Genomic DNA, 26796 nt, shown 5'->3' with positions numbered 1-26796 from the left:
TTATTAGCGGACTGACAGCTACTGAATTTCGGCTTGCGCGAAAAACGAATTGAAATAATTTATTGTAAACATGAACGAGGAACCACGGAGCGCTGATCCTGGAAGTCGAGAAATTTTATCAGCGTACTGACAGCTACCGTATTTGGGGTTGCGCGAAAAACGAATTGAAATAATTTATTGTAAACATGAACCAGGAACCACGGAGCGCTTATCCTGGAAGTCGAGAAATTTTATCAGCGGACTGACAGCTACCGAATTTGGGGTTGCGCGAAAAACGAATTGAAATATTTTATCGTAAACATGAACCAGGAACCACGGAGCGCTTATCCTGGAAGTCGAGAAATTTTATCAGCGTACTGACAGCTACCGTATTTGGGGTTGCGCGAAAAACGAATTGAAATAATTTATTGTAAACATGAACGAGGAACCACGGAGCGCTGATCCTGGAAGTCGAGAAATTTTATTAGCGGACTGACAGCTACTGAATTTCGGCTTGCGCGAAAAACGAATTGAAATAATTTATTGTAAACATGAACGAGGAGCTACGGAGCGCTTATCCTGGAAGTCGAGTTTCACCGCGTAGCGGACCCGAAGCGCGGGATCCGGGAGGTTGAGAACCCGGTACTCGAAATTTGCGGAGCGCGACTCTCATCCGTCCGCTCTACTGCGCGGTTGTTTCCAGACTGAGGAATTCGGTTAGCCGATTCTAGATCGATGACGTCAAGAGAAAAAAAAATTTCGTGAACATCCGACATCCAAACGTTGGCTTCGAACTTTAATACTGTTTATGATGTATCATGATGTATGATGTATACTGTATGATGTATGATGTATAATGATTTCAGTTTTAGTTTCTACATTTCACAATCAGACAAGCAATATGCACATTATCCTTTCTGCCGATTCCAGACTCAAGCGGCTAGGCCCTTCGATGGTCAGCCGTTGACTAGATATATTCTTCAGTTAACGAGTCAGCTAATAACGCTGCTGTTCTGCGACAGTCGGATGATAAAACTTTTTGCTCGTACCTTTCAAATGTGTGGTAAAATAGACTCGAGGTTTTCAGAAGCTTTGTTCTTTCTCTCCCTATGAAAAAAAGAAAACAATCGCCGACACACACTTTTTAGATTTCTAATCAGGACACTGCGTTAAATACCGTCTCATATACGAAGCATCCATTTCATCTCGATCAAAATCAGCGCATCCGTGATGTATTACAATTACTCCGAAGTTTTTGCCATACGAACACCTTTCGAAAAATAATTCTGCTTCTTTACCCAACGTAGATACTTCACTAGCGACTAGCTAAAACAGCGTTTCGATTCTATGCCTAGGAAAATTTAAGATCGAGAGAGTAAATGAAAAGTTGTGAGAATAATTATGAATATTAATGTTACAGAATACATAACGGAGCACGGGGACGAAAAGGACGAAGGTGGTCGGAGGTGATCGGAGATGGTAGGACGTGGCAGGACCTGATAAGTGGTGGTTTGATGTGGTACGGGGTGTTGGGAGACGGCAGGAGGTGACAGGGGGTGGTAGGAGTTGTACGGAAATGATAGGAGGTTGTAGCAGGTGGTAGGGACTGGTAGGAGGTGGCAGGAGGTGTTTGGAGGTGGTTGGAGGGGGTAGGAAGTGTTTGTCGCCGGTTGGAAGTCATCGGCGGTGGTCGAGGAGGACGAGGACAACGAGGAAGACGAGGGGTTGGAGGAGGACGAATGTGGCCAGAAGTGGGAGGAGGTGGTTGCCGGTGATTAGAGGTGCTCGGCGGTTGTTGCGACGGTTGGCGGTGGACGCGGTTACGCGTCTTCTCACGGGGATGATTGGGCTGATCGACATTTCGAAGTCACAGTCGACAAGTAGTCTTACGTAATCACTCTGTACCGACTCAATCTCAAGCTTTCATACCGACACTACTTCGGCTGCTACGAATATCGGTGCGTGCTCTTTATGTAGAGTTCATAAAGCAGAACCCTCCTACGCTCAAAGGCCCACCTGGGCCCACTTGCCCGCTGAAAACTGGTCACAAAAATTTACCCACGGGGTATCCGTGCTTATATCCTTCAGTCAACGGCTCTACGTTTCGGCGGAATGAATTCCGTACCATATGAAACCATCTTTATGCGAATGTTTCTTAATAAACCTTTTAAAAATTAATACAGAGCCTCATTTTTATACACTTTCGTGTAAAATTTTATTAAACACATAATAAATATTGAATAACGGGTATACATATTGTGAATTTTATTGAAAAATTTCCAGTGACTATGTACAGTAAACTGTAGATAGACCTATAGAAATTAAGTTGTGTACAATTATGATAAAAAATGTAAACTATAAATATGCGATTACTTACATATATAAAAACTTGTTTTTACATAAATCTCAATTATAAAAAATATTGTAAAATAGTCGACACAGTGTTATTGAATAAATGTTGATTATAAATAAATTAATTTAAAAAGAAATACTCAAAGAAAATTTCTTCCATTTCCTCATTTCTTCTGGTGTTTTTTCCTTTATCATGTTTACCACAGTCATGCACGATACATCTAGAAGTCTTTTGATGTCCAAGTAATGTGCTGCCAAAATCAATTGGAACAAGGTTCCTTGATGAACCTTCAAAAAATCAGCATTCCAAGAGCTGATGTCGTCAGTTCGCTTCTCCTTGTTTTCATCATCTTCAGGTGGTGGAGGATCATCTTTGCGATGCGTGACCCATTGAATGACCTTTCTCAGGATAGCAGAGTAAACATTTGGTAGGGGAACAATTTCATCTTCATCTTCATCCAATCCCAACTCCTCCAGCATGGTTTTTATCGTGACTGAACATTTCGCAATTTCAAGTACCAAAAAAGAACCGACAATAGCGCAAAATGGTTACGTGTTCCTCGTTTTTTGTAATTCCAACAATATTCAAACAGTTTTTTTAACGATACCTGTTCAACTGAATTTTTCTAGTTACTATAACATGTGAAATTTTTCTCAGTGTACATCATATACTATTTTGACACTCTGCGAACGACGTAACCATTTGTCCAACATATCAAAAGATAAAAAAAATCAAACAATACAACTTATTTGTCTTTTCAGAGAAATGTTGTTACATTCGATTATTTACGTTTCTGCAGAAAAATTTTGTTGACAAAGAACTAAAGATTGTAAATGTAGTGTGGAAAAGGAACCTCCGAGTTGATCGTCTCTCTCTCCGTCGCAAAAAATAATTTTTTTAACAAGCAGGAAATAATAATTTCAAAAGAAAACTGACATTACAGAATGACTCTAGAAATCAATTCCAGTATTTATTATTTCTATATTTTTACTGCAGCTTGTGCAAGATATTCATCGAATTTATAAAATACGAGAAGATGGACGTAAAGGTGAAGCTTCTTCGACCCCTTATTCAATACTATATATGACATACACGATACGTATCAGATATTCACAATTTCCAGGACATCAGGAACGTAAATACCTACCGCAGTGTTCTTGCAGTGCAATGAATTATTTGTCCACGATGTCACGTACGCCAATTTAAGCTTTCAAGTTACATTCAATAATATATAACTATGCATCCGTTTGGCAAACATTTCCTATGCTGTACGCTTCAGCCCAGATTGCAGTGATGTGATCTACATAAGTAATTCACGTCGCACATGCGATATCTGAGAATCTAGAACTCGAACGGTCGAGAAATCTTACGCGCATGTCCAATACGTTTATCAATTCGGAAATAAAATTGATGCAATTATTGATAGAGCAAAAGATACCAGTTCTTCTCTCAGGAGGCGCGAATTTTTGCAGTTCGCGTTAATCTTTCGACGGGAAGACTTGCGTTTCCTTCTACAATGCACGTAAGAATTTTTCATGCCTATTTCACAGTAACTGTCTAGTCTAGTCATTATTGTGCCGAAATCGAAAAATCCTCACCGTTCGTGGAAGATTTTAGCATAGAGAAACATTTTAGATTTAACGAAATGCGATGCACACGAAAATTGGAAAAATGGTAGAAGAATTTGGGAACAAAATAGCGTTCCATCCCAGTGGGGAATTATGCGGTTGTCAAAGATATTAAAAAAATCTTTATAGAAATAGATATGGGGCATTCCATATCAATTCGACTAGGGTTTGACCCGCTTGGATTTGGTTCGCGAGTTTTTAAATTGTTGTTCCGACTCTGTATAGTGTTCTAAATTTGTTTTCACAATTATCCTACCCTCCCCGGTGCGTCCAACTCCTTCAATGATGATGTTTAGACAATGACTGCGACATTTTAAAAAATTATGACAAAAATTACATAAATTCTGTGACCAAAATTCAAAACATTTCAACTGAAATTAGAATGGATTGCCAAAATGGTAAATTTAAATTAAATACTTGACTAATTAAAATTTTTTTTCAGTCATTTCGATTTCTTTTCTGCAGATTAAGGGTTCAACAAAAATCTGTAATGATTTCAATTAAAAATTCAAATTTGAATGTATTTTTTATAGTTATTTCGATTTTTCAATTTCGATTTATGTAACAGCTTCCAAATTGTTGTATTAGCAAAGATACGTTCAATAAAATATTAATAAAAAATTATCGTTGCCCATTTCAATTTTGGTTGGAATATTTGTGGTTTTGGTCCCAAAATTAATATAATTTCTTTCATCTATTTCAAGAATTTTGCAATCATTGTCAAAATATTATCATCCAAGCTATGTGGACACCAGCGAAGGTATGACGGGGTAAGAAAAATCTGAAAAAAATGGGAATGATTTTCAGAGTTGGAACAATAGTATAATAAATCGTAGATCAAATCCAAGAAGACGAAGGCCAGACCGTGGTCGAATTGACGTGGAATGCCACGTATATAATCCTGTAATTATAAACAGTCTAACGTACAAGCTGTCCAGAGTTTTCCGACAGTAGAATTTTCTGTCAATTGCAGTTGAATCTCGCCTCAGCAGTGGACGTGATCAGCTGGAATCGGCGAGTACTTGGTATTCTGGGTACTTGGCCGGATGAGAATTCAAAAAGCCTTCGCTTCTCGCTTTTCATAAGCTATCTCCTGATCCACATTACTCTCGAGTACACGTACCTTTTTTATAACATTCGCAAATTGGAAACCGTGGTAGTTAGTATGACAGAAATTATCCCCTTCACGGTGGTATTGCTTAAGGCAATCATGATGCGTAAGAATAACAAAGTTCTGTGTAACATCGTCAACAATGTAAAAGAAAATTTCTCTCTCCAAGATTACGGAAATCAGGAAGAGATCGAGATTTTTCTCAGGTACAACGCAATGGCAAAGAACTTCATTCGCGTTGCTGTACTTCTTGTCGCTTCCTCATCAGTCGTGTACTTCGCGAAGCCTCTGTGCGTCCACTTGACATCAAGTAAGAAAATCCGAAAATTTTTTCCGCGAAACTCGAATGACACGATAACTTAGATGTCATCGTATTATATACTCAAGAATAACCCCAACTGATGAAAAAAGAATTGAAGAAAGAAATAGAAATTAGTGATAAACATACGCGTTACAGAAATATAGAAAAAAGAATTATTACGAGTTACGTGTAGAATCAATTGTACGAGTAAAGCGAGAAGGAAATATTTCAACTTCACAACTCCTTGTGAAATTGCACGAAAAAGAGATATTGCACAAATAAATTTAAACTGTTATATAGAATGTAATGATGAATATTGAGGAAATTTTTCTGCTACTTTTGAATTCTTCAAAATCGGTTCTTCTTATTCATTTAGGACTAACTGTGATGCGGATAATTTGAATAATTTCCTTAACAGAGTTTAGTCAAAATATGCGCGTGTCAAATTGACAGCCTCTTGCTAACAATTAATAAGTAGTGATGTCGTCTGTAACTCAGTTCTGAAGACTTCGTAAAAACCTTTGTAAGATTTGAAACCACACTCAGAGCAAAGCTTACTTGAGTTCAATAAAATTTCGTAAAATTCAACAAATTTTCTGTGTTACTATACAATTGAACAGATTTTTATTTGATTTCCTAAAATCAAACCAGACATCGATTGCTTTGAACACAATTTAACTTCAGATTAGAGGGAGGAATTTGAAAAAATATTACGCTGCAACAAATTTCTTCTCCAAGCGTACCCGAGTAAATCACACAAGTTCGATTCCCACGAATCCCAAAGATGTACATAAAATTCTGACGTCTGCTTTTCAAGTTCAAGAAAATGACACGATTATTTTCAACCTGCCCTACCGAGTTCACTTGTTCCACAACATCTCGAACGTAGCCGTCTACTCACTGATCTACACCCTTCAAGCTCCGTTAGTCTTGATTGCCACCTTTGGCTACACGGGCTCCGATTGCCTGATGGTGACGCTTACGCTTCATGTTTGTGGCGAACTATCCGTTCTTGCCAATCGGGTGGAGAACTTGAACTGCGATACTCAAGGATGTAAGGAAAATATAAGAGCTGTTGTCAGCAAGCACGTTCGCTTAATTAGGTATGTAAACTTGACTGACTCGATCATTCTTACAATAATTATCAGTAGCTGTGAAAGTTCGATGAATATTCGGCTTGATCGCGCGATGAAATTTTTATGTATTGGTCACTTTAACAGGATGGCAAGGTCCCTGGAAGACGCCTTCAATACCGTTCTTCTAGGGCAACTGTTTGGTGGCACCTTTCTGATATGCTTTCTTGGATACAGCGTACTCGCGGTAACAATTTCAATCATCTCAACTTTGTCTCCACCGATATCACTTGATAAGCTATTCATGGCGAGGAACGAACTGTACTGATTTTTAATTTTTCGATTGTTTTTGAACGAAGTTGGCCGGTCGAAAATCGACACTTTTCATTCATTTTATTACGATAGTTGTGAATTGAGTATTTGCCAAATTATTATGTTCGTAGTCTGCGAAGATCTCTTTGAAATTACGAAAATATTAAATACTTGAATTATAAACAAAATCTTGGATATCGATGCTTCCTTCAAAATCGCTTGACAATGGTAAATAATATAATCGATTAGATCGATTTTATTCTACGATATTTGACTTTTTTTGCATCGAAAACACTTTCAGATCGTGTACCTCTTATAACGTGGCATAACATTTGAATATGGAAGATATATTGAGAATTTTATTCGGGATTGCTGAATGACAGGTGGTGGATTAAACTACTTATTTTCACGCGATATATTATTTAAATATCTGGATTTTCGTATGAAAAAGAACAATACCAATTTCAGTGGATTTGACAAATTAGCATCGAAAAAGTGTGATTCTTTTTATGGGATGAGCGATTTACGGATCAAACATCAGACCATGCCGGCGGGTTTTTAAAAACACCTTGAGAATATCGGAAAATGTGGATAATTTTAATATTTACGTAAATTGAAAGATTCGCTAATTTGGTCGTTATAAGAGAATGTCAGGGCGGTTAGGGGAATAGGATTCCATAAAATTCGTTGCCGGAGCGTTCTCCCTGTGAACGTGTTTCATCAGTAGAATGGTAGAACCTATAAAACTCGCTCAAGCAGAATGAAGGGGAAATTCTCTTGTAACGAGATTGTACTGTAATTCCCAACTCAGAGTTGTGCAAGAAACGTGTTCCCAAAGGTAAGCTTCGTCATTAAGTTCATCACAAATTTATTGAGCAGCTGATCACGTGCAGTCGTATGGTTACAATAAAAATGCAGAGTTTTGTTTGAAGTACTATGTACGACCAAAATCGATGTAATAGAAGGGTCATACATAACAGCCCGAGTACTGCCGACGTGCAGTACAAAACACAATCTCCGACTTACACAACACCGAGGAAATGATAATTATGTCTCAAGAGCTAATTGCAACAGTGGTAAAATGTTATACCTGTACCAGCATCACTGGTACGGAAAAATAGTCTTGAGCCCCGGTATAGAAACTCTACGTTAACCTATTTTCAGAACACAACCGAAGGCCAAGAGACGGACTTACTTAATTTTTCACTTTACGGCTTCTCGGTGGTCGTATTACTCTTCGTTTATTGTTACATCGGCGATTGTCTCACGAACGAGGTGAGTCGGGAGTGTGTAAAATACACAGGCCTGCGAAATAAAACTTTTAATTTTTGTGAAAAAAATATCTAACGAATACAAAACTGAATGCTTATGTATAAAATGAACGGCGTTAGTTTTAAACAAGACTCAAAAGAAGTAGACAAATCGAAAAGATTTACGACATCTTTTTCTAATTTTTTCAAAACTTCTGTTCAATCTTTTTTCTCTTTTACTTGCGTTGCTCTAAATATGCTTAAAATCACCCCAAACAACTACTACAATAGTGAGGGTACATGGATATGGGGCAGTCCATACGAAACCGACCAACACGTGAACCCGACCATTAAGAGCACTGTCAGGCAATGAAACTTGATTCGACAAACCGTTTCACAACAATGCTAGGCCGATTCCAGCAATACGAAAAATTCACTTCGCCATCCCTTAAAATAACGACAATGTAGAAATAAAAAGGTACTCTAGTGCAAACGATTCAAATATCCCCAACGTATTATATAAAAAAAATTCTAAGCTTCGAATCAGTAAAATATGAACCGGAAACGAACACTAATATTCACGCAAAAATGTAAATGTGTACAAACCACTTCAATAAATTGAAAAAGAATAATATGGAATCAAATCATTCTACTTGCAATGTTAATTCAAGAAGGAAACATGATTCCTTGGTTCACACGCGGTAGAAAATAGTAAAAAGTACAAGTTATGAATATCACAAGCTACGAATTTTTCAGTACTTGTAAAAATATCTCGTGAAAAGTGGTCAATTTTGACAAAAAATCAAAATGGTCCAAGTTCAAAAAAAATATATATATATTACATATATTATGGGTCTGGAAGTGAAAGAAACGTATGAAAATGAATTTCAATTTCTTTTCGTACTTACTTTATGGAACTACAGTTCAAAACAAAAAAAAAAGACAGCATTTGATATTGATATATGTTTTTGAAAAAGCTATGAGTAATTAAAAAAAAATTTATTGTGTCTAGACGGGTTGAAACAAAAATCTAAAAAAACTCCGAAAGACTGCTTTCAGTAAGGAAAAAAAATTACAAATTCTCAACAAAATCAAAAATGGTCGGGGTCACGGTTTTGCATGGTCTACGCCATATTTAAATATCAACAGTACCATTAATACATATGTGCAACACAGAAATTGGGAAGTTAACTCTAGGAGTACTAAGAATACAGAAAAATAAATTCTCAGAAAATTTACGTGACAGAATTTTTTCAATATTTATTTTATAGATTCGTACCTAATACCTACCGTAATCACTACTCAGTTTTGTAGGAGAAAACCATCGCAGGCCTGCTTAATCTATTATTAAATAATTTCCAAGATTTACCATCGACACAAACATACGATACCATTATCTATGATTATTGACATACTCCGTTTATCGCCACTTTGCCGTTCTCCAGTCGTTGAGTAAATTTGCAAAGTCATTTATCAAATTACCCGACGTTATTTTTACACCTGATTCTCATTTTCAGAACGTTAAATTACGGAATGCATTTTTCAACTGCCGGTGGTACAACCTACCGACAAAAGAGTCGATGATGTTTGTTACATGCATCATACAGTCCCAAAAGCCGCTCCACCTAACCGCTGGAAAATTCTACGTGTTTTCCTTGTCAAGATTTTCCGACGTACGTGTAAATTTTGTCAAATTATCGTAACATCGTAGCACAATTTTCTAGATTCTCTTTTTCCGAAACACTGAAGACTTCTTCGAAATGTGTAACCTACGCTTTGGAACTAAAATGTTTGAAAAACTTGACAAAAACTTGACGTCGACACAATGAAAGTACATTCAAATTTTTGAGGAAGGTACACGTGCAGAGAGAAAGGAAAATTATACGTTGTATAGGTATTTAAGCACTATCATGTGCACAATTTTATACACATGTCCGTATATTATATATCATATAGAGAGTGGTTTTTTTTATTTACCGTTGATATCAGAAATTACTGGACCAATTTTCATGAAATTTTGACAAAAGTGACCGTACAATCTTTAAAGTGGCATAAGAAGACATAAACTACAGTTGCCTTAATCAGGTGTTTTTAGTGCTAGGTCACATGTCCAATTACAGAGTATTTACGACAATCCATCCCATTTTTTCATAAAATATCGGTTTTTTAATAACTTGAAATCTTTTATGGTGTAGTCGCTTTTATGTTGGGAAATGAGCTCTGGTCAGTTAGAACCGATAAATTATCATATGGACGGATGATCGAATAATTTGCAAAATATAACCACAAAACTCGTCTCGGAGTGAAATAAATGGATCAAAAATCTATACGATATTTATTTAGCACTAAGAGCATTTTCTGACAATATTAAAAACATTTTACGGAAAACTCCAAATCGAATCCAAGTTTTGGTACAAAATTATTCCGATTCGCGTAAATAACCTTACACGGGTCACGTGACAACCATGCTCAAAGGGTTTCGGGGAGTCGAGAAAAAAGAGATGAAAGTAATTTCCAATGACGTAGGAACGATGACGGCGTTTGTTGACGCAGAAATAAATATTTCTATGCTGGTAACGTAAGTCAGCGCGAGTGTCAACAGGGTTTAAATTATAGATACCGTTTATCCATTCAATTGTTTACCGTCTTGCAAGACTATTCACTTCCTACATCTATGTATGTACATGACATTAATTTTAGAAGTCGAGACTATTTACCTCAAATATTTTGTATGACAAGACAATTTCAGAAATATTGTTTCATAAATTGCCAAGCAATAAATCGACCTTAAACTCGAGATACGAAAGGAGAGTAGTTTTGCAAAATGAACAGGATATACATATATAAAATATGTTGAGTAAATATTGAAAGCCACAACAGGTGTAAGAGAGTTGATATACCGCGATTAATAGTTTAAACAAAGATTGTTTAAAAAAAAATTATACAACGGAGATTCGGAAGCTTTAGCTAAAGTTTATTAAGGTGGATTTGATTTAAAGAATCATTCTTCTCAATGACAAAATTTGTAATATATCCTATGTAAATTTCAACGAAAGGAGTCTAATTCTTTAAAATCATTTTAGACCAGTTAGATTCTTTTATTATTGTGTAATCATTTTTAGCGCTGAAAACCAGCCTGTTGTTGTATTTTAATGAATTACAGCTTATTTTGCTTGGGAATGAATTTTGTACAAGTCACCTGACATTAAATGTATTGTAACGTTCTTAGCCGTTACGGAAATAAATATGTATCCGTGAGTTTGATTATCAAGCCAAAATCAAAGGCGTAAATAAAATGTCGTGAAAAAGCTTTAATTGCAAGATATGTGTTTCTCGTTTTAAGTCTGAAACAAGATTGTTTTTACAATAATGTTGGTTGACGCAGCAACCTTATTCTTTTTAAAGACATAAGAGGTTTATAAACGTCTTTTATCTATGATGACTACTAGATCATTAAAAGGGGGCAAAACGGGTGATTTCACCCTTTGTAACGGTATTTGTCAACGCTTGAGTTAATCCGAAAAATCTTCTCGGAGTTAAAACAAATGGCTCAAAAATCAAAATACGGTAAAATCATCCACAGTTGTACTAAATATGCAGATGCGTTATGGAAAAATATGTTGAATTTTCGGCTTCTGATTTTTTTTGCGTACTTGGAGTCAATAGTTGACTGCATGACTTGTGGTTATCAAGAAATAGTCAGGCGAAACTTAAAAATCTTCAGATTCATCAAATTTTCCAATGCTATTACATTCGCCGTAAAGTAGAAAAACTTTCCAACATGGAAGGCTTCCGTGATTCTATAGTGAAAAAATAACGATCGAAGGATGAGATTTGGGCCGAAATAAAGTAATCAAAACACTCGATTGAGCCAAGAAAATTATTGCAATTTATTGACTCGCAGGGGAAAAGCCGCTGAGGCAAAAAAACCCCTTATTATATGGTAAATAAAGTCGTGTCAGGAGTGTATGAGGTGTGATTTGTACTATCAATGGTTTTGTCTCGCACGCGGAGAGCCGCCGTGAGATTCAGAGGCCTGAAGGCGTGAACCTTTAATTGGAGAGGAGATGAACAGAGACTCAATTGAGAGGATGGGAAAATGAGAATACCCAAGACGATCCGCGGTGATGTTATCGTTACCGTAGACTCGATCGGACTGAAACTCCGAGTCTCAATTCCCGGTTATTTATGGCTATTCATCCAGCGATCAGCGCCATCTTTCGCGATTAATTAACGACCTAACTTGCCGCGGCTTGCTGGAAGCGTTAGAGATTCCGGGTATCAGACGGGGTGGAAAGCGCGCGCGAAAATGGGAAAGGAAAAGATAAGTTCGGTCTAAACATTTGCTATGGCGAGTTCTATGCGATATCTTACTTTTGTTTTAGCTTTGTCTTGATTTTCACATTTTTCAGGACATTCGTTCACACATGGTTAGCACACCTGTGATTTTCAGCTTATTGATAGTCATTGCCACATCCGAAACTAAAACTAGATGTTTTGCAGAATTTCTGACACCTCTGAGTCAAGTTTTTCATCTGCCGTCAGTTTGATGGCTTTAATTTGTCAAATGATATACGATTGGTGGACTTTAATGTAATAATATCGTAAACAAAATAAGTTACACTGGTATAGTTTGCGGCGTATAAAAAGTAAATTATTTTAAGCTTCGATAAATCTTTCGTCACATCCCCAATCTATTCTTCATTAACCATAAAATCGAGTCCCTGAAAATTGACTACAGCAGCCAGGCGATTCCGGCGACTAAATGACGCCTACGCCGTGTCATCGTGCATATTTCAAAATGAATGTACATATTTACAGGTAATAAGAAGTTCGGCGGCTTACCTGTCGGTGTTACGGAATCTCATGTGAGCTTACTCAGCCAACGATTGTAGCTACGTGAGTAAATATTGTTAAGCTGTACGGTGTTTGCGAACTTTGGTATAATGCACTCTGTAAATACACGGTACTGTTTGTCCTTGTATGTTATCCGCATAAGCTCATATTTGATCAAAATCACCACTGATGAGCTTCATCTTACGAAACATGTCAAAATATAGTTCAACACTTCACCAGCAACGAGGATATACTGATTAGCTATCTAAAATACGTGTGTCATCCCTTCATCGAAGACTAGATAAACGTATCGCACATTGAGAAGAAAAATGCAATATCTACAACAAAACGTGACAGCCAGATTACTTTTTCTGGAGAAAATAGAAGATACAAAACACCGATAACACAAGTCTGCAACAAAATCCTCCTTCAAATGAAATATTACAGATATAAAGGTTTTAATTTGCCGAATCTATATGTGTTTTCCATTTTTTTGCTGTGACGTATAAATTACGTTATATGATTTTTTTATTGTACAAAATGCGGAATTCGTTGTGCTTTGTTTTTGCATTTACACTGCTTTCACCTATTTAAACAGTGTCTGTATGTAAGTGCATGCAAAACCATGATAGAAATAGAAAGAAAGATATCGTCTTAACGCTGTTTTCACACCCCTGAAATGTAGGTAGAGTCAATGTATGCGATTGCGCAGTTCTGGTTGTGACTTCGTGAAAAGATAGAAAACTACGTAATAACTAGAATTAGACTAGTAGATATATTTTCTGACGATTTTAATGTTTAAACTTTTCAACTTCACAACTTTTTTTTTCATAAATATCGTTGCTTTCATTAGTGTTTTATTATACTTTGTGAGCAAATATAGCATTTTGTTGCAATAAACATTACGTAAAAAGTATACGTCGTACATATTTTTTATTACTATATTTCGATACAAGAGCATCAAATTTATTATAATTATATACAATAATAATAAGGAGAATCGGAAGTTTTCTTTTTTTTTTGTAGACCAGTGTAACATCTCCGAGTCGAATACAAACTTAGTTGACAGTGATTCAACTGAATTATTTCCTTCGTAATCGAATATTGCAATGATTTTACCATAACTTATATATAGCTACCTACTTCCAGTCAATCAAACGATTTTTGGCAATATAATTTGCAACATTGCACTTCATCAATGCATGTTAAGAACCGCCACGATGAAAAGTCAAGGCTCGCAATATGGTTGAATTTAGATTTTTAAAGAATGTTTTTTACTTTGTTATTTTGTATTTCTCCTACGTCCCGTTCAACCTAATTTTCCCACGAGCGATCTGCGAAAAGACAGCGTCGAGAAAGAAAATGAGAGGTTAAGACGCTAATGCTGCCTGGATAATACAATTCTACCTCTGCATCAACATTGAGCTCACTAAGACGATGCACAACAGTCATCGTCATCGTCATCACATTCCTGGCAGGTGCTTTAACACTGTTCAACAATTTAGCGGGAATACTTGTGGCACCCGGCAGGAAAGAGTTTTGACCATGAAAAAATGTTGGTAAAAGTTTTATCATTTCAAACGCTTCATTTCGATATAATTAACAAGATTCCAAGTGTTCCCCCTCAGCCTGTGATAGGGGAAAGGTATAAAATCATTCTATAATCTACATACGGATCACCAGTGTTTTGGATAAAGTGTAAAGCATTTGTTAAGATATATCTGCAAATACTTGTCGCAATGATTGTATATTGCGAATACTGCAAGCATATTGTTGAGTATTTTAATCATTCTAGGTATTAGTTTATAATTCATTTTTCGTCACAGTAGGCGTGAAGCGGGATTTTACGCACACTGTTATTCGCACGATCTGCCCGCGAGTAAAACGGAGTTCGTGGGTGGGTGAGGAGCGAGTCAGCGAGACGAAAATGTCGAGTTGGTAGGGTCTTTATTAGGGGAGAGCTCCCTTGTGCGCAGTACAAAGTGTGAACCGAAACTGAGCTGAAATTTCCGCTGCTGCTGCTGGCCTCAGGCTTCTTCCCCCTCTTCTTTCTCCCGCTCGCTCGCCCATCGTCGGCGCATGCGCTCTGCTGTCCTCGGCGCATGCGCTTAGTTGTCTGGTCCCGCTACTATCCAAACGTTTGCCAAGCGAGCCCACCTTTACAATCCACCTCATGCCACGGGGCTATGCCACCGCCTCTGCAACAGTCTAATTTGATGTCTATCTTCTTCCTGTTCTATCTCTAGTCTCTAGTCTCTAGTCTATCTTCCTCATGTTCTTACGTGGCGGACGACCCTTAAGTCCCCAATGTCAGTCGCTTGCCACCACTCTACGCGGTGGATGCTCTCCTCAAGGGACCTTTGTATAAACAAAACTAGTTTTCTGACCATTAACTAATAATCAAAACAAGGCGTCTCTATATGGACGTAAACAACGACTAAAATCGTCCTCGAGCTGGTTTTGTCCGTAACACACACGAGACGAACCGGTAAATCCCGTTTACGCCTACATGAGACGAAAGATATTGTTCGCACCACGGGCGTAATACTTTACGCCCTAGGTAAGAAAATGGCTATTGTTGGAATTATTCAACTTTATGTCAGATTTTAAGTATGATTATTTGATAATCAACAGACACATAATTTATGTAAATTTTTTTTCAACTTTCGCAAGGATAGCTGAATGGATGGCCTCCCCCCCCCCCCCCCTTGTGGCTTACATGCGTATTGCACAGGACATTGAATTAATAGAAAAAACACTCAATTGAAAGGCCAAATAATCGGGAAATGTCTCATCATCAGTTAATTGAAAATTAATCGGTACTCCTGAGTAATCGATTGATAGGAAAAATATGTGGTCGATTAATAACTGTCTACGATTAGACAAAATTACGATTTTTTATTTTAGGAGGTTGGTGAGGAAAATTAGAATGTAGTCTCGCGATTCAAGTTTTTGCATAATATCGAAGAATAAAAAATGTAGGTATCTCAATGAAAAACTACGTAAATGGTAAAAAGTATGAAGTATGATCTTTGTCTGTATCGTTTTCGAATAACAGTAAAAAATATTAAGTGTTTTGCACGATTTTTTACCCATAATCATCGAGCGAATGCTGATAAAATACTTTTCCGGAATTATATGATATAATTTTTCCGTTTTATCTCTCTCAAGGAGTAACTTTCTCAATTTGTCACTGACAATGAGAATAGGATGTAATACTTCATACCAAATAAAATTCCGAATAGTTTTCAACTCTGATTCACTGGAATTTATTACTATTTACCGATGTGTAATCCTTCCATTGCAAAAGCGTCATAAAAATTCATTAACGTCCGACAAACCAGCAAATACATGTATTCAAATAATGAAATAATTATGTACGACGAATTGAAAAATCAGGTGAAAAATATGCGAATGGACTATAGCGATAAACGTTGAAAATTGAGAATTGAGTTTTATTAAAAAAAATTTATTATTCATAGGTGAGGTGGCGTGTGGTACATAAGGTTTTCATCTGTAGCAAGTCCAATGGATTTACGTATTCTATGTACAAGAATGGATTGTATGCTATTATTTTTAATATTCATTATTAATTAATAAATGTAATTATACATATAATTACCGTTATACAGTATTGTAACATACGTACTAGAATTACAAATAAGTATTACTTCGTAATTCATGAACTAATAATATAAGATTATCTTGCAAGCCTGTAATCTTACAGGTGGAATAGCCCGATACTATATGTCGTATAGTATCGGCTAGATTAAATTTGCAGATCTACTTTGTAGTATATTTTTTAGGATCAGGTAAATTTTGCGCATATCCGAAATATTTGCAAAAATATTACGCGCAAAAGTTTATTATTTATATTTATTGTCAATAATCGAAACAGCTGGCATTTGAATTTTTCGGCAGACCCTGACACTATGACAAAAAATTGTAAATCTAGTTAGAACACAGCTGTTTATTTTATTTAACGAGATACCACAGAGCAGATGCGTATAATGAACGAAAGTAAAACAAATTTCAAAAATAAATATTACATTCAACATGTTTGTATAGTAACACTAAATTTGTCTAAATTAACAGTATATCACTATACCTAAACGTAATTCTTAGGGCCTCACGCTAAGTTGTGAGTTACAAGTAGGTATAAGTATGTATTTATCTCTACAAATGTGTATAATAAGACTTATATATATAATTTTCTGCCACACGTTATGAATTAACACAATTGAGCAAACAATAAAATACGTAAATTGTAGTAAGAATGTGGAAAGTAGTAAAAAAAAAAAAAAAATACATTCATTTTTATATTGTATCTGATTCTATTTCGGCAAACAATAGAGAGCAGCCTAATCTCGGAGTTTTGAACCTCACTATTTTCAATTTTGGATGAAAATTTCACTTGTAAGAGGAGAACCTACGTTTTATTTATTTATTTATTTTTCTTCAATTCAATCGTCTCTGAGTTGTGAATGTTGCAGCTTTTATCTGGGTCGTCTATTTTTGAACCTCTTGAAAGATTCTAAAAATTCGAATTCTTTATAGTGATCATTTGGAATCACTATGAAGGGTTCAATTTTTATTTCATCGTTTTGATTTTTTAAAACTTTTTATCGCAATTCACAAATTAAAGAAAATTAAACGCTTGAAGAATCTCAGTGTTTGCAAACGTGAGAAAGTAACCGACTCCACCATAAGGTCGATCTTAAAATAAGCATAGGACTGGTCTTGCAGATAAAATCGATATCAGAAATACAATGTTTTATAATTTTCTGAAAATTACAAAAACGGTCCAAGTATGCAATGAAAAGGTTTTAATATTCATAACTGGAATACGATCGCATGAAAAGATGCAGAGAAAATGGAACGTAGTCTGAAAAAGTTTTAACCAAATTAGTAATAGTGGGATTAAAATCTCGGCGATTTGGCATGGAATGCCCCATTTCTGTTCGAAATGTTAGATGCATTTCAATGAATAATTTCATTTGATGGGATGAAGAAGAATGAAGTAAAATAATCGAATCAACTGGTGCACGAAAATGTTACGACGTGTTGACTGACCAGAGCGCTTTCAAAAGTGAAATTTTAGTGCATAAATAATCAATGCGAAAATTATAATGTCTTCCAATTCAAACCTTAACAGAAGAGAAAATTTCAATTTATTGCATTTTAAAACATTATTATATACGGTATTTTGCAAATAAAAAGTACAGTTCATATTTTACTAGAGGATTATTATACATTGTATGTTTATCTACTATATTCATGCTGTATAACATACTTTGAGATATACTGAACCAATCAGAATAAAAGAATTTGTAAATATAATCACCAATGAACACCTGACACTCACACTGCTTGTGACAAGCCTTGTACCATAATACGCAATGAAGCCTTCAGGTATATTTACGGTTCTCACAATACATTGAAAGTCGTGATGAAATTAAAAAATTATACAATGAAAAATGGCACCCTGAGATGAAGAAGCACGGACTATGAAAATTATTTGAAATTACATATTTGATCAATAGTATAATTGACTAAATAGCTAGGTATTTCATTCAACGTCCGCTCTCTAGCAAATGTATTAAAATGATTTCTGGCAATCATTTTCATTATTATAAATCGTATCTCAATAATTTCTCATTGTCATCGTGATAGAGATATAGACAAAAAAAAAAGTCATTATTTTGGCACTGTAATCCTTCGAAACGTGCTTAAAGCGCCGCTGAACTGGCTTCTCATATTTCGAGACGGCATAAGCGCTATAACAGCTTGTATGGACATTCAACGCGGAACTAAAAGAGTCGACACCGAGTGATTTAATTGTTCAGATCTACCGGAATAGGTCAATAAAATGACTTAGTATCGTGCTGTACCAGAAAATTGACGTAAAAGGAAAGCGAAAATCATGAACGAGCTCCTGTTACCTGAAAATTTCCTCGTTCAAGTGAGCCATATTTACGGAAAGCTTATAACATCACGAAATATTGTACATATGACAAGCCAGTTCAGCGGCGTCTTAACAAGAGAAAGCCGTTAACGAAATTACAAAATTTAGCAGTTTGTTTCGCGGGTTTAACCAACTAAGCTCTATAATTGTGTAAAAATGTTGAGCATGCAGGATCATCCTCATCCTGAAATGGATGAACATGAATGCGATTCCCAAAAAAAAATAAAAAAAAAAATAAAAAAAGAAATACTTATTCTATTGAACGAATCCTCTACAATAAACAATTTTTACCTCGCAACGAATTCTTCATTGGTGTGCAATGCTTCGGAAATACATTCAATTAAATGTTAGATAACTCTGTAACGTAGCTCTCTTTTTCAATAATTTTTAACGTGTTCAATCGAAAAACTGAATTATTAATGTCACGGACTTTGCATGGCATGCTCTTTACAAGTTTCATTTATTGTTTAAAAAAAAAAACATTTATTTCATTGATTGCATAATGTGCAATATACATTAAAAATATTGTGTACAATTATATAATAATTACAAAGATTGAGAATAAAAAAGCTACTTGCTTACGTTTTTCATATGTTTATCTCACTAATGACATAAACTGATATGTATAGATGCGTAGTATGTATAGGTATACCAGTGAATGACGTTAAGACGTGACATGTAGAGAAATATGTATGTGTTCGCTCTGTTTCAATTTTAAGCAACGTTGAAGCTACAACTTATCTCTCAGTTTGAAAAACGTTTGAAACAGAATATTTGAAATCTTTCATAAATATTTCAATTCTGAAAGGACGTATCAGTTGAAATCTTTCAAGTGGAAAATATTTAATTTGAATTGTTTCTGAAGAATTCGGTGCTCAAGTGGGGAACTTATTACTCCGATCGGTGACGAAATAACAACATTCTCGCTAAAATTATAGACTAAATACGATGATTTGCATTCAATTAAAGCTTTGACATCACTGAATTGATTCGAGTGCAATTTCAATTGATAAATTCATCAAACGCATTTTCAGGATACTAATTATTTTCGAATGCAGCTCAAAGTATTCAAAGTCTGCAATACTGTTGAATAATGTTTTTTCAGCAAGTAAACAGTTCAGACATTCAAATAGAATGTACTCAGGCCTTATTTACACACTTTCATGTTGATCTATTCACATACAACTTCTTTGATTAAGAATAGGGAAATAACCCTGATGGATAAATATTCCCATTTGTTCCGAAAAAAAAAAAAATAAAAATAAATTAATTAATGCTGGAAGAACCAAATTCTGAAAAAGTCTTACAAACTCTGAATTTTTTTATAAAATATTTGTCAACCGTTTTGATCGTGTATCAAAATTGTCAGTTGATTTTTAAAAATCTCGAATGAAAAAATTTCAATTTCCATTTTACCACAAAATGTACTTAAAATCACGAACTTTGAAGACATCTAAAAACTATTTATCAAATATAATGCGGCACAAAAGTAGTTCAGAAATTTTTGTGTCGAGAGCAAAGATCGGCAACCAGCACATTTGCTGCACTTGTTGTATTGGCCAGGTCTCTAAGTCCAATGGGTCGTTCTATCCGAGTTACTATAACAGGTGATTCTAATCCAAACACTCGCCACTGAGACTTACCTCTGGCAGTTCGTAGCCTTAATCCGCGGCCAGATAAGAACAGTCAAATTTCTGCAGATCTCAAACCATGTTCTATAGATAGAAATCACTGCTTTGCTGAACTATGAATGCGACGCTCTTGTGGGATCCTTTTTGGCAGGCGATGGCCCAGAAGCGGCCAGTAATCTGTGAGCATTTCCTTTAGCTTCTCCAGGATGCCTGTGAGTACTTGTGGAGGGTTTCCTAGGGGGCTTGGAAATTTGTGTTGTGGATAAACCGCTCACTGGGTACTTGTTTCTACTCGAAGTCCCGCTACTGCTCCTCGAGCTCGATTTCGAAGATGAAACAACGTTGCCTTCGGTAGGGTGCTTGGGTAGGACAAAGGCGTTCGTTTGTTTCAGAAGGTACCGATCATTGCAGAGCGCCGATATTAGTGGCAAGTCTAAATTTCGACTTTTTTCACGTAAAGTTCGTATGTCCAACATCCCGTCATCCTTACCATCGTCCCTTTCCGGCATTCCCATGGACGAACTATTCAACTTTGACGTATTTATCGACGATGAGGAGGTCGATGGAAGAGGTTGACTCTTTTCCAAAGTCTGTAACAAATACGCCAATTCGTTCAGTTACATTTCATCAGACTAAGAGTTATATTTCTCCTTGTTGAAGTCATTTATAATTTAACTGAAAGAATTAGTACAATTTAAGTACAACATCAAGAGCAAGAACGAATGTGATAAATGACCCAGCAATCGGAAAAGAATAGAAACGGAACGATTAGCAGAATTATGAATCCCATTTCTTTAAGTTTCCGAATTAAGCATGAGTTATTCCAATGAGACACTGTTCGTTTTAATTCTTAAATGTTTATTCGTTTCTATTCGATTTTACCTGTTCTTTCCTATCCTTCATATTCGCGACAATGCTACTTCTAATAGCTTGTTCGTTTCAATTATTTATTTAGAATAAGGGATGGCAATTATCAATCCGATTCAATTCTTTCTATCCGAATTAATTCTTTTCAAAGAATACGAAACATCCGTTTGGATAAAGAAATCGGAATAGATCGTATTGAAATTCTCAATCCGTTTCTATTCTTTTCCGATCGTTGGGGAAGAACCTACGAAAGACTGACGAATCTGAAATCGTATAGAATATTTATACTTTTTTCTGCTCTAAAATTCATCCAGCAGACATCCATTTCCTTGTTCAACTAGAGATACTTTTCTTCAATTCGCGTCGCTCTAAATAATACGACTACGTTCGAACGATAATGTTATCTTTTCAAGCTCCATGAAAATCAAACATCACATATATACATACTATATGTATGTACAGAATGATTTGCTAACCATTGCATGGTCCGTCATCTGTTGAAATTTATTGCGCACGCGCTACAATCCAAGAGCGGCCATTTGCCAAGGCAACCAACGGTATCTAACCTCAAACATTTTGACAGTCAAAAATTGAGCACAATTACCAACGACAACTGTCAAAATTTTTGAGGTTGCATTGGTTACATCCATCGCGGCGAACTGTCGTCTAAATTTAAAATGGTTGGTCGCCCTGATAAACAACTCCCCTCGGATCGTAGCGCGTGCGCATTCAATTTCAGCAGACAACAGACCATGCAGTCGTTAGGAATTCACTCTGTATACAAGAAGATGGCAGAAAAAAGACGAATTTTGAGAATGCACATTTTGACTGCCAACTATGAATTTCAATTGGGGTTTAATTCATGGAAAATGATATAGATCGAGGTACATTTGCATATTTTTCATTAAAATCTATCAATAGAAATCATTATTATTGACAATAACATCTAGCATTTCGTTTGGTGACGTTTTGCAGTTTCTACGATATTTCTAACACGGCCGAACCGGTTTGGAGACAGTATTCTTGAAGACATGTTCTTCAGACGTTAAAATATGAAGCTGTATTCAAATATCGGTTAAATATCATTTTGAGAAGCAAATATTTTATGTAAAGATCCAATCTAATTAAATCTGATCTTACCTGAATCTTATAAGGAGGTGGAGGCGGCGGCGGCGGTAACCGTCGATGTTTCGGCTGCAACAAAGACGAAACCCTAGTGTTGAGCGACAAGTCAAAACTTTTAAGTATATTATCGTCGCTTTTAGTCCTTGAAAATCCATGTAGAGTATGAGGATGCGTAGGAGCAGGTGGTTCTCTTCGAAGACTATGGCTTCCTCCAGATGAGCAGGTTGCTCCGCTGTACAAAGAGCTCGTGCTCGCCGCGTAGTGGCTGCTTACATTGCTTTGCGGCAAGTAATTACCACCTGAAGAATCGCCGGCGATACTCAAGTTTTGGTTAGAAGCGTATTTGGACGGTGAAGAGAACGAAGAACCCGGCAGATAAGGCGTGCTGCGATAAACGACCGACGATTTATTGTTAAAAGTAGGGTAAGGCGGTGGAGGGTAAGCCGCCATTGCTGCAATCAGCGATCCTTGTTTAGCGTCGATGTACTCCTGCTTAGAAACGGCCGGATCCTTCAGTGGGAACATGACGAAGTCGACGTCGGAGTACAATTGTTGCTTGTACTGTTCGATCTGCGATCTCGCTACCTGACTTGTGTACACGGTAGCTAAGCTGGGTGGCGGCGGTGGCGGTTGTCTGGAATGCGTCGTAGGTGGAGGAGCCGGTGAGAGGTAAGGAAGAAGCAGCGATCCACCCCGCGAAGCGTGGACGTCCAAATAGTTATTAGGCCCAACGACGAGTGCGGCGACTGGAGCGTGAACCGGAGTGGGTTTCATTTTGTCCCCAGGATAGGTCGGCGGTTGAATTCTAGGCGGTGGTTTCGGTGCTGCGGTCTGAACTACGTTCGTTACGATCCCCGAAGAGAAATTTGACGAAGATGTCGAAACAGCGTTGCTTCTATTCAGACTGCCGTAGGACTTACCAGCCGTAACTTTGGCACCATTTTCCTCATCGCTCTTATCGTAGAGCGTCGAAACGGCCTCCTGATGATCTGGAAGTTCAGGGTACGGCGGCGGTGGTGGAGGCTCCCTTGGAGTGACTGCGTCGTTCCTCGGGGGGGTTGGCGGAGGGATCTGAATCCTTTCTCTCGGTGCCGTGTAGGGGGGAGGCGGCGGAGGATCGGACCTTCGTGGAGGCAGAGGAACGAAATCCCCTCGAACAGCGTTGTATGGAGGCGGTGGCGGTGGTTCCCGTTCGATGGAAGCTTCGCTCATGGGCGATTTAATCGTCGCGTAATCTCCGCTCACTGGATACGGTGGCGGAAGAGGGAGCTGCCTTTCACTGTCAGTTCTAGGAGGTGGTGGCGGAGGCGGAAGGGTTACGTAGTCGCAGTCCGAGTCCATGGAATTGCTGATCGTCTTGCGAGGCGGATATCTCCCAACGATTAAATCGGAGAGTTCGTCTGCGGAGAGAAGAGGTCCTACGTCCGATGGGTCACTCCCATCTCCCCTGAAACTGCCAGCGCTCAAAATGCTGTTGCTTCTCGACCTCGAGTCTTCGAGCTCCTGTTCAAGAAGCGCTTCGTCCATTCCCGAATTCCTGTTTTCAACCTGATCACCGTCTTTGCAAATACTGTATATCGGCTCCTGATCTTCTGTGTTTACGTCTTCGGTGTAGACACCACTAGTCTCTGATCTCAGGCCGCTGTGAATTGTGTAGAAGCCGGAAGTCACTGAGGCTTCGTCTGTTGTTGAGGGAACCGAACTCATAGCGCAAACGTCACTCGCAGCTGAAGATGCATTCGCGATTCCTGTTGGTGAGTACACATCTGTGTTACGTTCGTCTTGCATTTCACTACTCCTCAGAGTATAAACGCCACTTGTTTCACTAGCGATGTCAGTGCCTGAAAAAAATGCAGAAAGGATATTTCGTTAATTTATCAAATGGTTTTCGTAGCTTCATTTGATGCGATAGATGGAATTATTAATTGGTATCGCAGCTGCATACTTATACCATAAAATTTGTGTTTTGAAACACGTTTCTATTATACTTAGTTAAAAGAAACATCAATTAATTACCACATTACCTTATTCAAAAGAAGTTAAATTCTCGTCCAGCACGTAAAGAATATCGTTTTGACAAGTCAATTACAAATTTATACTACCTATCGGCATTATATAAAAGCACAGTTGAAATTTTATACCTTGGAAATAATTCCTAAAATTTTCGGAGCCTCGAGTCTTCGCAATCTTTGCATATCAAGGAAACTCGCATTTGCAGAATATAAAGACGAATGTAAACTGGAACTCACCGGCATATTTTCCAGTTTTTCTACACCTATCGTAAATCGCACCAGGAAAACTCGCAGTTTCTGAAGAAACAGCTGAATTTTGGGCCGTATGCGAGTAGCCTAATTCGAGACTTGACGTTGCAGATGCTCTTCGTATTTGTGGAGGAGGACCATCGGGAACATTAACAATAACCACTGTACTGCAATTACTGCTGCACTGCGAGCCTTCCGCTGTTACTCCTGCGGTCGAGACGAGGCGTTGCTGTGCTACAGATGACGGCGCAGCTTCGATGTTGTCAACTTCTGTACAGAAGTTGTTACAAGTGTTGAAAGAAAATCCATTTCCTTCAAATTTCAGCACACAAATAGAGCAAGTCTATTTTCTTAAAAAAGGTAAGTTGGAAGGATGTGATTCTTAATTTTTTTATTCTCACCATCCACCGTAGAAGCAGGAGACGACGGCCTGGAATGCTCGTCACCGTTAGTGCCGTTGATGATTTGCGATGGCTGCGTGTGGTTTGGATACTCTGTGAGCCGAGGTAGACACTCTGTTGAAGCTGGTGCAGTATCAGGTTCATCTTCACTGTGAACTCGATCGCTCACTATGCCCGACGTTGTGTTGGAAGAAGTACTTGAAATAACAGAGATGCGTTGGTCACTCCGAGCGCCTCGTGCAGCTAAGCTTAATTTGCACCTCGCTGGGTACATGTAGCAGTCTCGCAGCACCTTCCGCTCTGCAAAAACGAATTATACGGTGTGATGTGGTTCTTTTCATCAACCGTGTAGATTTGCTGTGTGGGTTGAACGTAACTTAGCTTATCCCAGGTTTATAATTGGACTATGAGATAAATTGTATTAGTTTTGTTCATTACTTGCAATCTCCTAATTGACATGTCATATAGCAAGGAATTGACCACCTTTCAAATCTTATGTATACATGCGGAAGTCGATTCTGAAACAGAAACTGTGTCTAGGGTACCGATTCAGGTTGGTATCGCAATACGGACCAATAGGGAATTGCAGGCAGAGGGCGCTATTGGTTCTTACAGCGATACCAACTTAAATCAGTATCCTAGTTACTGGTTCCATTTCATCATCAACCTTCGCCGATGTACACTACTGACGCACAATCCTACATAACGACGTGTGAAACAATCCCAAATATCTCAAATCTTAGAAATCAAATGGAATTTTTGAGATCCTACGGACACTTTCAAAATTTTCCGAAATTCTGTTAAACCTTGTCTAATCATCTGAAATCTTTTTTGAGATGACATATAATCACTAAAACTATGAAGTTTCTTGAAATTCTTGGAGATCGTCTGAAATCTTTCAAATCTATCAAATCAGATGTACTGCTTTAAATCCTTTGAAATTCCAAAAAAATCTGCGAAATCATATGAAATGCACACACAAACTGATAAGTGGTTAAACGCTCGGCATATATCTATTAACGTAATAATATGTCTCACCTTCTTCTTCGCGACGTCTCGCCTCGCTCAGTCGTGGTGCTATAGCCATGGAAAATTGATGGGTATCTCGACAGAGTCCCAACAATAATTTACTTTTGTCATCGCACCCACTGTACAAGGTGAGTTTGTCCGGTTGGTCAACTGCCCGAATTTCAAACTTTTTACGCTGCAAATTAAAGACAGAAAATCAGAATAACTTAGAATTTTGAAAATCTAATGTAATTTCAGATTAAGAGTCAAATATATCTGATTTTTTTTAGGGCATTGCAATTGAATGGTATTTATTAAATACTTAAGGGGGCATAGAGAGCTGTCGATTCATTTTCGAGCTATGTTTCTCGATAGAAATAACTACCTGAAACGGTAATTTAATTCAGTCATTTTTAGGGTGATTGCAAAATGTTATTTTTGAAAAAATGCCGATATCAAAAATGCAGTATGATTAATAGTTCCAAACCGTCTTCTGAACAGGTGAAAAAATCGGTGTCTCTTAATCTTTAAAATTGTGGGAAGGGATGAATTGGGAGGAAATTTTTGTATTGAAAATGTTGTTATAATTATGGGTTGCATAACTGTGTCGTTAATTTAAGACACTTGTGGCATGCAGCTTCAGAAAAGTGTGAAATAAATACAAATTGCTATAGACGAAATTTCACGTGATCTAT

General features: G+C 37.2%; 3 protein-coding genes across 7 annotated transcripts in view; 1 reads left to right on the top strand and 2 right to left on the bottom strand.

The window, feature by feature from the left end:
• Nucleotides 1-2265: 2265 nt before the first annotated feature.
• On the bottom strand, nt 2266-2853 carry LOC124178278 (S-phase kinase-associated protein 1-like; the record flags this gene model as incomplete). Its single annotated transcript, XM_046561514.1, has 2 exons — nt 2266-2291; nt 2472-2853. Coding segments are annotated over 2 exons (408 nt in total), but the record flags the coding sequence as incomplete, so codon positions are not given.
• A 962-nt stretch (nt 2854-3815) lies between these two features.
• LOC124177248 (odorant receptor 4-like) lies at nt 3816-13713 on the top strand. Its single transcript, XM_046559407.1, has 8 exons — nt 3816-3854; nt 5241-5381; nt 6190-6475; nt 6593-6692; nt 7922-8032; nt 9525-9680; nt 12829-12906; nt 13068-13713. The coding sequence occupies exons 2-7, from the start codon at nt 5288-5290 to the stop codon at nt 12877-12879; spliced, it is 798 nt and encodes a 265-aa protein (XP_046415363.1). The 5' UTR covers nt 3816-3854; nt 5241-5287; the 3' UTR covers nt 12880-12906; nt 13068-13713.
• A 5118-nt stretch (nt 13714-18831) lies between these two features.
• The window catches only part of LOC124177564 (protein expanded-like), a 139546-nt gene continuing 131581 nt past the window's right edge, over nt 18832-26796 (bottom strand). For 4 of the 5 annotated variants that reach the window (XM_046560063.1, XM_046560067.1, XM_046560064.1 and 1 more), the window contains 5 exons: nt 26132-26297; nt 25094-25393; nt 24681-24962; nt 22447-24272; nt 18832-21029 (listed from right to left, as the gene is read on the bottom strand). In XM_046560063.1, the coding sequence (XP_046416019.1) occupies nt 20553-21029; nt 22447-24272; nt 24681-24962; nt 25094-25393; nt 26132-26297 (3051 nt within the window). In that variant the 3' untranslated portion in view covers nt 18832-20552. The remainder of the gene's footprint in view (nt 21030-22446; nt 24273-24680; nt 24963-25093; nt 25394-26131; nt 26298-26796) is intronic. The other variant, XM_046560066.1, reaches the window with a different exon arrangement.

This window comes from Neodiprion fabricii, chromosome 3 (assembly GCF_021155785.1).
Source record: "Neodiprion fabricii isolate iyNeoFabr1 chromosome 3, iyNeoFabr1.1, whole genome shotgun sequence".
NCBI classification, from domain to species: domain Eukaryota; kingdom Metazoa; phylum Arthropoda; class Insecta; order Hymenoptera; family Diprionidae; genus Neodiprion; species Neodiprion fabricii.
The sequence above is the reverse complement of the archived record's forward strand: the minus strand, read 5'-3'. Positions and strand labels throughout refer to the sequence as shown.